This window comes from Plectropomus leopardus, chromosome 21, assembly GCF_026936395.1.
Source record: "Plectropomus leopardus strain MGB_pleo_1.0 chromosome 21, ASM2693639v1, whole genome shotgun sequence".
In the NCBI taxonomy this organism is placed as follows: Eukaryota; Metazoa; Chordata; class Actinopteri; order Perciformes; family Serranidae; genus Plectropomus; species Plectropomus leopardus.
The window spans coordinates 15628541-15643710 of NC_142196.1; the positions used below are offsets into that span (position 1 = coordinate 15628541).

A 15170-nucleotide genomic window follows, 5' to 3' on the forward strand; every position below is an offset into this window, starting at 1 on the left:
ACTACCTCAAAAGCAGAGTCACAGCAAGGTGAGACCATTGCAGGGCAGGAAATAGATAAGTGAAGGTCTGAGGCACGCTGCAGTCTTGTATGTGCAGCGGGTCGTAGGCAGGAATGGTATCACGATCATACTGTAGATGATAACTGTGAACAAGCTATAAGACTGGCAGTAATGCCTTTTTTATACGGATTTCCTTTGATAGAAATAAAGAAAAAGAGTGTGAAGAGGAGATAAAGAGAACTGTTTTGTTACACATGAATGGGTAGGGGTGTTGCACAACATTTTTTCCATTGGTACTTCAGGTCAGGCAGTGACCTGAAGTACAAAGACACATAGTAACAACAGTTGAATTTTTGTAAATCTGCTTGTAGGTGTTTGCATAATACATTTTTAATGACACATAATATATAATACACTGTAACATGGCAAAATGTGATGTTTTGTCCATATAGGAAAATATACCTGTGTTACACACCAAAAAATGCTACATATGATACAGACTATTACGTGTGTGAAATACTGAAATGTCACCGTGATAGTTTTTTACTCAGCCGCCCTACTCATAAAGTCATATCAGTCATAAAAAAAAAGTATACGACCGGGAGGAAAACCTGAGGCCCTCTTGTCACGCTCGCTAATGATGTAGTTTAAGCAGTGAGTCACAAAAGGTCAGCGACATAAAAAAAATGTATGAATTCAGGAAAAAAAAATAGACACCCATAGCCTGTCTGTCATTCAAAAACAAAAGATGGAACTAAAATGTGTATTTAACCAGACAAAAAAGATCAGTATGCAGTGATGCACGTTAACCTTTCACAATAAAAGAGAGAGAGAGGGGAGCTGAAACTTCTGTCTCTTCCTTCAGATCCACCTCAGCAACTCAGACTTTCCCTTCGGCACAGATCTAAATCTGTCTCACTGTTTTCCAATCTGGGAGAAAAGCAGCACAACTGACCTGAAATCAACATCTAGGAGCAAAACTTATCCTGCTCCTGGTTTGGGTGTTGTCTGGGCCGGCGGCTGACAGCTAGGTCGAGGCAGAGCTCTTGGGTGCGCTTGGGGAGGAGTTACTCTGCTGGGGGGCAGAAGGTTGGACGGAGGTGGCTGTAACAGCACCGCCTCCTGAAACTGTCTGGGCCCCCTCTCCTTCCTCGTTGCCCGTGTCTCCATCCTCATCCTCTTCATCCTCTTCGTCATCATCTGTAGAAATAATAGTCAGGGAAATGAAAGTCATGTTACTACAAGTCAGAGCTGCAAGCATTCATTTGCTTCCATCGTCCACTCCATCCCTTTACCTTGGATGAAGTCGATGCTGCGCAGGGCATTGCCCTCTTTCTTGAAGTCGACGTTGTAATGATCCATATTCTCATAGCCACGCTCAACTTTGTCCAAGTGTGCTGTACTGGTTGCTTCTGCAAGCCTGAGTGCAAAAGGTGCAATTTCCATTATTAATGAGGGAAGAAAAATCACCCTCAGACAGTCAACACTTCTTAAACATCAGCAATCTGTGATGTTTAGCACATTCTGCAAGTTATTTCAGGGTGCCACTGCTAAAGATAGTGATTTGCTACATTTCACAGAATGACTTTCGACAGCTCCCAGAGAGCAGGTGCGACCTTGCTGCATGTGGCCCAGGGTTTTAGAAAAAGTAAAAAAAAAAAACCCCAAACAAACAACTAAACAGCCCAAAGAAAAGGAAAAACACACACACCCAGTAGCAGTTTTAAATGGTGTTAAAGGGATAGTTGGGATGTTCTGAAGTGGGGTTGCATAAGGCTCTATTCTGTAGTCAGTGTGTTACATACAGTAGATGTCAGTTTGCACAGAAGCGGTACAGACACGGATGATAAGCAATGTACTGCTGTGATGGAAGCAGCAACAAAATGTATTTTAGCCACCTAAAAAAAGTCCCACCTAAAAAAAATCAATATCAGTTTAAGTGTGCGTTGTATTCCACATATTTTTTACAGCTTTAACTGTCCGTCAGACAGCGATTCCCAGAGAAGGACTGACGCTGTTACATAAAGCCAGACTCCTCTGACAAAAACTATATTTTAACATCACTGAACACATGAGCTGCTGATGCACTGCTGCCTCGATAAGTCAGTGTGTTTGTGTTATTAGGGACTTTTGGCTCTCTAAAGTGTTAGTTTGGATTCACCAATCACACAATAACACAAACAAACTAACTGATCGCGGCAGTGCTTGATCAGAAGCTCTCGTGTTCAGTGAGCTAAAATGACTCTGTCCATGGAGTCTGGTGACATTGGCGGTGGAAAGGCCTGTCTGTTGAAATGCAAAACGGTGAAAATATTCTCAATTTAGCATACACTTAAATTGATACTGATGTTTTGGTGTTTTTTGGTGATATTTTTAGGTGGCTAAATTACATTTTGCCTGCTTCTCCAAACTGGGAGCATGCTGACTGACATCTACTGTGACTATGTATAAGTATCACATACAACCCCACCTCAAAAAATATGACTTATACCTTTAAGTCAAAGAGGATTTTTACCTTAAAGTTAAAATATCTTATCTTTATATAGCAAGCATACTGTATTTACCTTTACCTATTGTCATGTAATGCTTTAGGCACAAAGACATACTCACTTTTTGAGGAGAGGTTTTGTGTTCTGAAATAGACAAGAGACAGACAGACTAAACATTCATTTAACTTATATATGAAATATTGATGATTGTGAGTTTATGCCAACATTTTTAACCCTGTTTGGTATTGCCTCTGACCTGTAGAAATAAAGCCATTTCTGGCTCCTCCATACTCTGGATACCCAACTCCACCATCTTACAGCTCTCCTCCAGATGGTCTCCGTACTTCCTGGTCAGGCCCCGGATATAGTTCAACTTCTCTTCCTGTTCGGCCGTCACCTTCTGACTCATCTGCCTCTTCTTCTCCTCCAGGACAGAGTACAGCTGGTCAAACTTCTCACACACAACGGTCTTCTGCCTCCGACCATTCTCCTATACATGCGGGAGTGAGAGATGGACACAGAGGGAAAGATTATAAATTCTGAAAGTCCGTATTTATATATTAATGTTCATCATAGTCTTGTGGGTGAGAAATGTACATAAATGCAACTCTAGGGGAAAAGAAAAAGAGTGCAGAATATTTAAAACTAAAGAAAGCAATTTTGCAATGTGTGTATGGTCATGTAAATACTGTAATGTTCTGGTGTCTGTCTTCCACCCATTAGGTAGTGCCATATGTGTATGGAGGACACTGAAGCTCATTCTGCATGTCCGTCCTGAGTGACGCTGCTGAGTGACACATGGGGGACTGGAGCCTCTCCAACTTCCTCCCTGCTATGTCCAACTGTGGCACGTGAACCACGGGAAAGCTGTCTGCTCTCCCCCCATCAATTACACTGCTCATTTTTAATGCCAATGGACTCGAGGCAGAGTGAAGTGCACTGCTAAGTGCATGAAGAAGAAAATGTGGAAAAGAGAAAATAAGACAGACTGACGCACCAAAACATTAATTTTCCCCGCGCTACCTCTCCGTCTAAATCTCACAGACAGATAAAAGCAGACAGAGTGGAGGTGACAAGGACACATTACGTCTGTTTGAACGTCTGTGCAGGTGAGTGCAGGTGCATTAGCGTGTGCACAGAGCGAGGCATGCTGCGTGAGTGAGCGACCAGGCGCTGCAGCAGTTGGACACTGACCTCTATGGCACGACAGGCTTCCTCTAGCTGACTAATGATGCCTTGCATCCTGTCGTTGTTACCAACCATCATGGCAATCCCGTCACTCAGCTCCGTCTGGGGGGCAAGGACACGGCAGAGTAAACATCTTAGTAAAGTGTGATTCAAATCTGGGACAAAATTAAAATGCATGTAAGTGTCTTTCACGGTGAAACACAATCAGATTGCGATTTTCATGTTTACCTTTAAACACTGTTTTAATGCTCTCATGAATGACAGTATTCATGATCTCCATGAGTATATCAGGCCTCACCTTCTTTGTTTGGTAGATGGTGGTGATGGGCGCCACCTCACAGTCTTTGTGAGCCCCGAAAACCTTACACATGGAGCATGTGGGCACACAGTGGGTCACACAATAAATGTTGATCTTTTCATCCTCGTGAACATCACACATGGGCGTTTCCTCCTTTCTCTCTGGTGCTGGCTTGCTGCTGTTGACGTTTTAAGAAGAAAGAGGTATCTTTCTGTCAAGTCGCACATTTCAGTGCATACTGATGTGACATGTAACGTCAGTTTGATAATGTCACAGGTACACATCTCAGTAGTTTATTGACGATCCATCAGTCTTTCTTTGCCATGCAGATAGACTGTCAACACTGTAATCAATACATCGCTATTACACTGTGTGGTATACAGGTGTGGGTGCAGGTCGCAATATGATAGTTTTGCGTTTTTCATTAGTTTTTATTTTTATTTCTGTTTTAATTTCAGTTTAGTTTTTTTTAGTTTTGGTATTTGTTTTTTAAATTATAATATGGGAGGGGGTGTATTTGTCAGGAGCAAGATTTAATATGTTCCGAATAGTTATTATATTACAAACACAACAGTTTGTGAGGCAGCTGACTCGCAGTAATGCAGACATCCCAGTTTCAATAATCATAAGCACCAGTGCCTCCTCATGCAAGCTGTGTTAACAAATTTTACCAATGTGACAAAGACTAAAATCAAAGACATTTCCTGTGCGTATATATATATATATATTTTTAGTAAGTTTTGTGAGTACACAATACTGTTTCAGTTAGTTTTCATTACCTTCTTAAGTCTAAATAAAATACTTTTTTATACCTAATTTTAGGTTTGAGTTGCGTTTTTGTTCACTACAATAAACTTGGTGCAGGTGTAATAGCAGTAGATTTCTATAGTTTATCAGTCTTTATACTTATCAGGTCAACTAATCTTATACCAATTTCTCAAGATATCATCCTACAATAAAATATTCATCTTACAATAATGCCAAAAAATAATTCAGTATGAAGCTAAGCATCCTGAGAGTATGACTGTTTTGGATCTTATGTCATAAAAACCTTTTGGCGATACAACTACTCAGATCGGAGAAATCATCTGTGTCGACAGATGACTAAAACTAAAACCTCCTGTCATCCACTCCGGCTCTCTGACTCAGAAGCCACTGGCACTGAGGCCACACCAGTAACTGCTGCACTGCTATCACGCCACCAGTTTATCCTTATTCTTCAACTGTGTTCACTGCCCGCAGGGTTAAAGACAGCTTTACTGATAAATGAAGCTTTTCTCTGAACTGTGAAGGTGACACTGATTTAGTCATGATCCATACTTATTAGTCTTATATCGAGCGAAACTGAACAGAGCGCATCTGATGTGTTTCACCTGCTGGATTCCTGTTTGAACATGTCGATGATGTTCTCAACTAGCAGGTTCCTTTGCAGCCCGTAAACACCGTGTCTGTCCAGAACCACCTCGTGCCTGCAGGACGGGCATCGGAAGCGGCCACCAGACGTCAGTGAGCCCCCTCTTGTTGGAAGGTATGGGTTTGAAGCCTGTAAACAGTCACAAATCAAACCTCAAATTTACTGTGATGGCACAGTTTTATTTGATGAATCCATCTAGTTTGCAAATAAAAAAAGTTTCATTCAACAGCTATGAAATGCTAATCCAATGAATTAACAGTCCATAATACAAAAGTGAAACCCCATCCAACCAAACCACTCAACTGCTCTATCATTCCCAAAACGTAGACATGCGTTTTAATAAAGGGACCATGGAAATAGAATAACTGTATTTCAACAGAGGGGAACTAAAATTGAAAAACAACAAAATCTTAAATTTAACAAGATGTCAATGATTTCTGATACTGGCAATGATTAACTTTATTAATATTTATAAACACAACCTTTCCTGTTCAATTGTGGTCACTGGTGGCAGAGGAAACTCTCCAATTATATGAAAATTTTATATAGGCCTGCAGGTAATCTATGTTGTCAAAAAGGTTACTGGTTTGGCTTTTTAACACATAAAAAATGTAGGGCAAGTTCATAAAAATATCACTGGTTAAAATGGTATAGGCTGTTCAGTGACGATGCTTATGTAGAAACAAAAACAGTCTTACTCAAGTTTAAAAAACACTAATCATTGGCATTTTGTTCAGTTGCTTACCTGAAAAACATCATTGGCACATTTTCGGCAGAGGTTGTGCTGGCAGGGTAGGATCACCACAGGCTTTGTAAACATTTCCAGGCATATGGGACAAATCAGCTGTTTCTCCAAGTTATCCATGCTATTCATTTAAAAAAGTTCTTTTAGAAAAAGAAAAAGGCAAAAATACTACCAAAACCTCATTAGATAAGACCAAAAAAGCTGGTAAAGTTAGAAAAGAGTCTGAAAGCAATCAGTAGGCCCCAGTCAGGCCTGCCGCTCTTGTCTGAGGGGGTGTGGGCTCCTATCTAGCTGGTGTCAGTTCTGTTTTTAGCAGCTATTGCTGTCACGTCAAAGGTTGCCATTTTTACCTTGCCCATATTTGAAACTGAGCAGGGCAGTACTGAACAGCTGCCTACCAAACCCTACATCCCTCTCCTATACTGCTATCAGAGGTGACTGGGTGACTGTGCAGTGTGCTGTATGAGGTGGAGACTTTACATCACATCCAGAAATTAGTTATTGCATGTCCCTGTAAAAAGGATGTAGATACTTGCTTTGCTTGTGGGTTATTTATACAAAATAACAGGAGGCCAGAGGCCAGTCACAGTAGCCCTGTATGTTTCTAGGATTTTAGATTTTAGGATACTTCTAGGATATCTGGATGTGTCTATGATTTTAGGACATTTCTTGTATTTTAGCATGTTTCTTGTATTTTATGATGTTTTAAGGAATTTTAGGACATTTTAGGATCTTAGGATAATTCTAGGATTTACTGACATTTCTAAGACTTGAGGGTTTATAGCAGATTCCAGGACATTTTTAGGATTTTAGGATATTCCTAGGATTTTAGAACATGAGGTGCTTAACTCTCTTTCTAGTAGATCCTCCATTGGCCCATTTTTGATAAGCAAGCTCTATTTTGACGCTGTTTCATGCACCTTGGTGTATGTAGGCCTATACATTTAAGTATAAGTACAAAATCAATTCCCAGTGTGAATCACTTTATTATTATTTTGAATTAGAAAATGGTTGTGTGGACACCAAGCATCCAATGGGGTTAAGAAATTAAATATATTTTTGCCTGAAGTCTCTGAGCAAAAGTGATGATGTAATTCATCCTTTAGCTCTCATGTTCTTACTGAACAATAGAAAAGCTACATCTGTTTTAAAATTAACTTTAGCCGTATACCCAAAAGTTAAGAGATGTGCTTAACTTTGACATAAACAACCTTCAAATATTTACCCTTTCAGTCCTTAGCCAAATCTTAATGCTAACTTTTGTCAGCTAGCAGCATATCGTGCAGACCTCCACAGCAACTTCCGTTGACGAACTTCGCAGCAGCAACGTTGTGCACCGATGGGACCTAGAGGTAATAAAGTCCATAAACCTTCCATAAATACAAACAATGCAAAGAGATTTATGTTTCCCACTGCATTTAACAAATGACGTCGTCTTTAAATTAGTAATGACGTTTTTGTTCGGTAACAAGTAAGTTAGCTAAGAGCTCTCCGCACCATGACAGCTAGCTAACGAACGCTAAAGCTAGCTGCCCCATCCCAATGAGATTTGTGGCCAAACTGTCATGTATTCGCCACTATGTTGTTAGAAATGGCAAGTAAAAAACAGAACTGTAATGAGTCAGAAGCATTAGGATGTCTGTCATCACAGTGTCGTGGAAACTATGTAATAAAAGTTTTTTTGTTTTTTTTAAAAAAAAGTTACTTGGAGAATGCGGGCATCGATCCCGCTACCTCTCGCATGCTAAGCGAGCGCTCTACCATTTGAGCTAATTCCCCTTGAAATGTCAGTTGCAAAAGTATAGATATTTCAATAGACATCACAGCAATGTCCGCATGTATGTCTTGCACATGTATGAAATTTGTGTTTTAGTTGTTGTCATATATGCCGCATTAAAAATATGTTAAATTGAGCGTCGCACGACAAAGTAGCAAGCTAACCTAGCGTACGTCTAACGTAGCCTGCTATCTTGTAACTTTAGCGAACTAGCAGCTAACTTCAACGTTCACGAACTATGGGAAGATTTTAAAGTATAATTGCTGGTTTCGTTTAAATATCGTTCTCGTAATGTCATTTAGGCCAGATAACACAGCTTAAAAGCAACTCTTTCGCCCCAGTCGCGGCACTGTATCAACAACAGCGAAAATGTGTTTGATTTGCGTAGGTCTCCATACATAAACGTGGCGTAACACATGTATTTTTAAGTGATTTTATAAACCATGTGATCAAAAGTAGTTATCATCTCCCTTCGATAGCTCAGTTGGTAGAGCGGAGGACTGTAGTGGAAACATGGAGATCCTTAGGTCGCTGGTTCGAATCCGGCTCGAAGGAGGGACTCTTTTTCTGTAATTACGTTATCATTTCAACGTAATTGGTGTAAAACGACTCTAAACTACACAACTACACGGCCCAAAACTGTTGATACACCTACAGACCAGTCGTTGGATTTATCTGCGCTGGAAAAAACTAAGTACTGTACTTGAGTAGAAATCTCAATTGTTGTATTTAACTTGACTCTTTTGTTTTCACCACTATATAGTTTTACTCCACAATATTTCAGTTACAAATTATGATTTGTCAAGTTGATCAGTAAATTAATCAATTAGCTGATCGAAAATTGGCAACTATTTTAATAAACAGTAGATACTTGGGTTGAAGATCCTTGTTTTCTCTGTTGGGCAAGAAATTTAGATTGCAGATGTTCTCCACTGCTTTGATTGCAATGGACATCTTGTCAGTAAGCATACTGCGTGCTCCGCATTATCGTTCTGCACGTTAAACGAAAAGTGATCACATCTCTGACTCATACAATATGACACCTGCCTCCTCGCCCCTGTATTCCCTTTTTAAGAAGGCGACATGGCTATGCACACAATGCTTTTTTTTTTACAAGGGCATGTCAGCGTCAGCGAGTCATATTTGAATGGTTTAGACAGCTGTTATTACTGAAAATGAATGACTTTTACTCTCCAGCTCCCCTCTCTAATTTGTCTCTTTGTTTCATTTGGTGTCCACCAAGACCACGTCACAACAGACCACATGTTGGAAACCTAAGTTAAGTTTTTAAAAAGGCTGAACCAGTATGGATACATATTCATTAACAACAAGCAAGGACTGCTCAAATGCTTACCATTTAGATGGCTCAATTAAGACAACGTTCTGGGCTATGCTTTTGTGAATGAAGTGAATTCTTAATTTTTAAGCCATTACTGTCTGACTCATTGTATTACAACGTGTGTCGGTAAAAGTGCAATCAAGATTGAAGATTGACAAATTAAGTACGAAGATGGCTTGATGACGAAAAGCCAGTGTGAATGCCAGACAGAGGCTGACAGTTTAAAGAGCTTAATGCGGCCCTTTTTTTTCTCTTTTACGCAACGTTTTTTTGGATTATATTGTGAAAGGGTCTGAAGGTACTACCAATGCCACAAAATACACAGATGCTCTCACACACAACCACACACATAAAGGTCTACAAGCTCATAAGCAAGATAAAAGTGTATATGGGACAAGAATAGGCAGCAGAGCAAAGGGTGCCATCTGTTCTCCTGTATGAATATTTCAGTTAGGTGGAAGTCATATTGTATTCATACAGATGGTAAGCAGCCATTGCCAGTGATTTAAAAGGTCTTTGTAAGCATTCTCAGATAATGTGGGCAGTTTTTTTTTCATATTTGTCCTTAAAAGACCCTCTGAAATCAAATTCTTCACTTCAAAACAAGTTTAGAAAAGCATGATTTTGGTTAATTAATGGGTGAAATACTGTAGTCTGTAATGATTATGGAGACTTTACAGTATTTTAGTCTGTTATTTTGATTTAAGATGTATTATGTAGGATGTTTTTCTTTGAAAATATGTATAGACTCATACAGAAGTAATCACTCTTAATCAACACTTATGATCCACTAGAAGTGTGCAGTGTATTCTTTTTTTGCAAAGACTGTCTTCCGCTTGTATTTTCTTATCTGTTTCCTGTCAGCTCTTTATACTTTGGCAATTTTTGGCAGACAAGTGTGCAAAATGTATGATAATGTGGGAAACGAACATGCCTCATCTATTTTTGCTTTTGCATTTTTAGACTAAGCTTCCATGTCCATGTGAACCTGTGAGACTTCATGATGGCGTCTTGTGCGTAGGACATCTGTGGATGCAGACCAGAGTAATCTAAGGTAGTCAACATTTCTTTCCTCAGTTCTGACATCCTTCTGTATCATTACCTGCTAAAAAGAGGCTGGGTAAATTACCATGTACTTCAAATCTAACCAGGCATTACAAAATAATACTACACATTTAAATGAAAGCACAGGTATGTTTACTAGTATAATCACAATTGTTACACCTTTTTTTTAGTCCTGCTTTGTTGTGTATCATCAGTGACGGTGAAGATGACAGTGCCTTTTCCTGCTGGTAGAACGCACCTAAATTTGAAACGTCTTACGGGTCTTACAGTGTGTTCTGGGGACCCTCTGCACTCAGAAAAAAAAAGCCAAACACACAGAATAGATGCTTAGTGCCTCGTCACACTGTTGCCATTTGTAGCATTGCATTATTATGCTGTGCTTCCATTACAAATAATTTTGAAAAAATGCTGGCCTTAGGAAAAAGCTTTTTTGTTTTTTATTTTACATCAGACATGCTGAACCAAGGCCTTTGTTTAACCATGTAAGGCTACCATAAAACAAACGCACACAGTACACAAAAACTCAAAAAGAGATGTACCGAAAAAAAAAAATGCACAATTACACAACAGCTGCATACTGTTTTACTTTAAATGCACCAGTCTAACCACCATACTGGGTAGTCATACTTAACTAGGCAGCACATGGGACCAATATAAGCTCATTCTGGTCACATTTACCAACTGGTAGTTATAATCACAGTAGGGGTTGATCATGCAGAGATACAGTAGTAGGATAGTAGATTTACATGATAAATGTAATGTTAACCCTCTGTTTTGTCAGTCTTTCATCACTGTCATTGACATGTCATTTGATAAGAAAGATGAAATCAAACAGTCAGATTCCCTCTTGGAGTTTTATGTAACACCATCTGCCATACAATGACGTAAAAGAGACGTCAGTCCGGTTTAACAGGCACCGCTGCAGCTCATGGTCATGGGAAACTGAGATGCGCTCAGCACTCAAGTGCCTCTCTTAGCTAGATTTAAACCTCACACCCTGTGCACCATGAGAAATTCAGTCCGCATTGTCTTATCTTTAACACTTTAATTCAAAGTGTAGTGAAGCAGAGTGATTTAAACATCCAGCAGCTGAATGTTTAAACACCAAGAGCCTGCCTACATTAAGCAGGTACCACTGAGGGTACAGTAAACATGCAATATGCTTACATTATTATAAATATCGTGTGGATGTTTTAACTTGTGGTAGAGACCCTAAGGGACAAAGTTAAACTTAGAAACGTGTAGCGCCAAGTCATCACCAAGTTTTCTTTGATGCACAGACAGTTTGAAGTTTCTGTGGTTCAGTAAATTTGAACACAGTAAAAAATTTCAACATGTACCCATTGAGATAGACCAATTACTATTTTTATCTGGATTTTAGTGCCTCAACAAGAAGTAGTAGACATATCTTGGTAACAAAATGAAATGAATGAAATAGTGCAAATTTATGTTTTTAAAAAATGCATTTGTTTGACCATTTTATTAGATAACACCAGTGCAGTATTAGAGACAGAGAGATTTAACAATAGTCTCCTGCTGAAGTGCTAACTTGTGAGCTCTGTTGTTGCTGCTATCACTATTGTTTTTTAATTTTTCTAATCTAATCATCTTTTTATTTTAATTATTGATGATACTGATGGAAGTAGCATCAGGCTATAGTTTCTACTATGGAGCTGTGATAGTAAAGCCCTCTGGCCTTTAACATAGTAAAAGAGTGCTATCTAGTGGTGGGAAGAGGGCAAGATCTGTCCAGTAGATGTACTCCTGCATAATGGCATCACTGCGGTCTACATCACAAAGAGATTACATTGTTCTTGTGGTTATGCTGTTGCATCTAGAGTTTATGATTCATACTCTTGTCAGTTTGTTTGTGGATGGAAACAAGAGATTTATCTCTTCAGTCACACGAATGAATGAATGAATCTGCAATACATTGTTGTTAACTGGGTCTCAGTAATTAGGTTTAGTAACTCTGGACTTATTTTACACTAGCACTACATACTTGTTCCAAAAACATACATCCAAATCTAGAAATGCTAACTCAAAGTGTTAGCAAAAGGCTCCAGGTTTGCATCATCTTATTTTTACTTGTCTGGCCCTATATAGAGCACTTGCCCCTATATTTGATAATATAGACCTAATATCATTTTCACTGAACAATTAATACTTTATGATTACAAACCAAGAACCCTACTCTTGATAAACTGTAATTAACTTCAAATGTGCTTTAATTGATTTTCATCCTACATGCACACTGTCCTTGTAAGCGCTCTAATTCCCCACAAGGTGGCTCTAAATACACACAATACATTTTTTAATGCGCCTGTAATGGCATCCAGTAAACAAGAATAGCTTATTATAAAAAATGCTGTTTATTTTCTCTAGTTCAATCTGATGGTAAGGGCAAGTCTATTTAAATATGATCAAGACAACAGGCGCAAATGTGTTAGAGAGTAATTAAAGGAGGATGTGCAATTGCATGAAATGTAACATTTTTGATGTCTGTATGCACGTGTACACGTGTGTGTTGATGGTGTGTTTGTTTAAAGATGCATATATAGAGTTTGTGTGTCAAAGAGCATTAAAGGTGTAAAACTGCTGCGTAGGCAATTAAGCAATAGGCCATGAGTCCTGTAATACCCGCAGTGTTGTAAGAGGGAACAGGTAAATCAATTAGAGATACCATGGCGGATTGCAATGTGTCTCCAGAGACCTCTCAGCAGAAATAGAGTCAGTCCAAAGGAGCACTAGGGGCCTCACAAGCAGATACAGTACCTGTGACCTCAGGGGGAATCAGCAGGTATGCAGCTCACCTGTCTTAGGAAAGCTCCTGAGGCTGATGCTAGAGTAGTTAAACACAGCTGCTATGCTGCAAAGGTGTGTGTCTGTTCATGGTGTGTGTTAGTTTACATGGTGTGTGTTAAATTTGCGTGCACGCGGCAGAAAAGACAAGGCCTGTGGAAGAAATTAATTAACAGAAATATCTTCCAAATACTTTTCCCTTGTGTACACTTAGAGGAGTGAGTGTAATATATGTGCTGTCCTGTGCACAGGTGATGTGCCATTGACGTAGTCATATGGCACATTGACGTAGTCATATGGCACATCAGGCAGTTTCATAGTTGTCTGGCAACAACAGGTTTGTAAATTGTTAATGTAAAAGCAGAATCGCCCGTGTGTGGTCGACCTCTGATCTGTTTGCAGCGAATACTTTTAAAAATCAACATGTGACATGTTAGTCATTTACGCCAACACTTAAGGAAAAGTAGCAGTGAACATCAAATCACATGGTTTAAAAGTGTTTGCAGCAAGGTGTTAGACCATGCAAGGTGGAAAGTTATTAATTGGAAGTTGTCATTTTTCACCTGATTGTACTTCTTTAAATGACAAAAATCAATTTTTTTTACTTTCACTGTGTTACATCAACTGATCGTAAAGCATTCTACTCAGGCTTGCAGGGACAAATGCTGCAGACAAAGCAACAGTTATAGCTAATTTAGTTAAGCTTGACTCATCTTCTTTACCCGCAAAACAAATTATATTTAAAATTCTCTGAAGATTTCCACTACTTTGGCAGAATTTGTGTGGTAGGGCATAAATTATTAAATGGCTTCAGTAAAACTACATCATTTTCCTCTTAGATGATCAAATATGTAACTAACCATGCATTCATGTGATGCTGGAATGATCATGAAAATTAGTTACTGACTTGGAAGATTCACATAAACACCCCATTAGTTTACGTTATATATGCAAAAACATGGCAGACAAAAGGAAATGTGAAGTTGATAATAAAGAACTTATCAATTCTCATATTGTAATTTGTATTGTGGTACTAGCGTGTAACTGCTGGTTGCTGCCTATGTGGAGTGACCTAGATTAGTAAAAAAAAAAATATTCATCAGCAATAGTTGGGTAAGGCATTATTATAGTAGTTTTAGGGATGTACTGGTGCAGCAACAAGTGCAGGAAAAAATGACCTTGTAATATCAAGCTTTAAATGCTTTGAGCAATGCACATTTTCTTTTTAGTGTCCCTGTTATTTCCACATTACAACTTAAAGATCATGAGGTCAGAAGAACCACATCCGAACTTGGGAAATAGGACCATCGGAGCAGCTTGTGAATGCAGCCTGTGTAAATTCCATTTAGTACTTTCCAATACAAGTATTTCACTTCAAATAAAACTGAAGTTACATCACAGTGTACCTCTACTTGTACTGGCTATTCTAGTACTCTTTCCAAACCCTGCTACTGTCTACAACACATTTGTTGTTGTTTTGCAGTGTTGCCGTAGTTGCCTGGAAAAGATGCAGGACCTCTTTGTGGGGGGTATGACTGTGGGGGACTGCATTCAGACCCATGGAAATGGGGAGAGGATTATGCCTCCACTGGCACTGGGCCTGACTGTTGCCATGGCACATCCATTGTCCCCCAGCACATGGGCATGGCACAGAAACCTCCAGTTAAAATGTTCATGTGCCGAGCTGTTTGTGCCGTGTGTTTTTCATTAGCAGCTGCACCTTATCAAGCAAAAACAAAGGTCCACTAATTTACAGGCATTTGGTGCAGACAGATAAACCTTAATAATGCACGCAGACTATAAAATAAGTAACCCACAAGCTACTTTACAAAGCAATCAGCATGTGTCTTGAGTCACCACAAGCAGTCATATGGAGCAAATTGCCTCAGGCTGACGGAGCTGCAACATTTTACTGTATTTCCTCGGCAGTATTTCAAACTCCCGGTGAGTCTCAGTTCCCAAGTAGTATGAGTCATGAGAGGAAGGTAATCACAGGCAATGATGTGGACCGCTGCAGGGCAAGCCCCGTTGTGGAGGAATACCCTTGAGAAAG

General features: G+C 39.3%; 1 protein-coding gene and 2 non-coding genes across 4 annotated transcripts; 1 reads left to right on the forward strand and 2 right to left on the reverse strand.

Moving 5' to 3' along the window:
• Positions 1-231: 231 nt before the first annotated feature.
• On the reverse strand, positions 232-6441 carry trim55b (tripartite motif containing 55b). 2 transcript variants are annotated; one of them, XM_042510180.2, is made up of 8 exons: positions 6135-6441; positions 5349-5518; positions 3976-4150; positions 3684-3779; positions 2746-2979; positions 2611-2633; positions 1296-1420; positions 232-1200 (listed from the first exon to the last, which is right to left on the reverse strand). In XM_042510180.2, the coding sequence occupies exons 1-8, from the start codon at positions 6261-6263 to the stop codon at positions 1028-1030; spliced, it is 1125 nt and encodes a 374-aa protein (XP_042366114.2). In that variant the 5' UTR covers positions 6264-6441; the 3' UTR covers positions 232-1027. The 2 variants fall into 2 exon arrangements, with proteins under 2 accessions (XP_042366114.2, XP_042366113.2); XM_042510179.2 differs by having other exon boundaries at positions 3976-4153; positions 6135-6439.
• Positions 6442-7840: 1399 nt separating this feature from the next.
• On the reverse strand, positions 7841-7913 carry trnaa-agc (transfer RNA alanine (anticodon AGC)). Its single transcript has one exon. It is a non-coding gene; the product is annotated as a tRNA-Ala (tRNA).
• Positions 7914-8380: 467 nt separating this feature from the next.
• On the forward strand, positions 8381-8466 carry trnay-gua (transfer RNA tyrosine (anticodon GUA)). The gene is given in 2 exon segments: positions 8381-8417; positions 8431-8466. It is a non-coding gene; the product is annotated as a tRNA-Tyr (tRNA).
• Positions 8467-15170: the final 6704 nt, after the last annotated feature.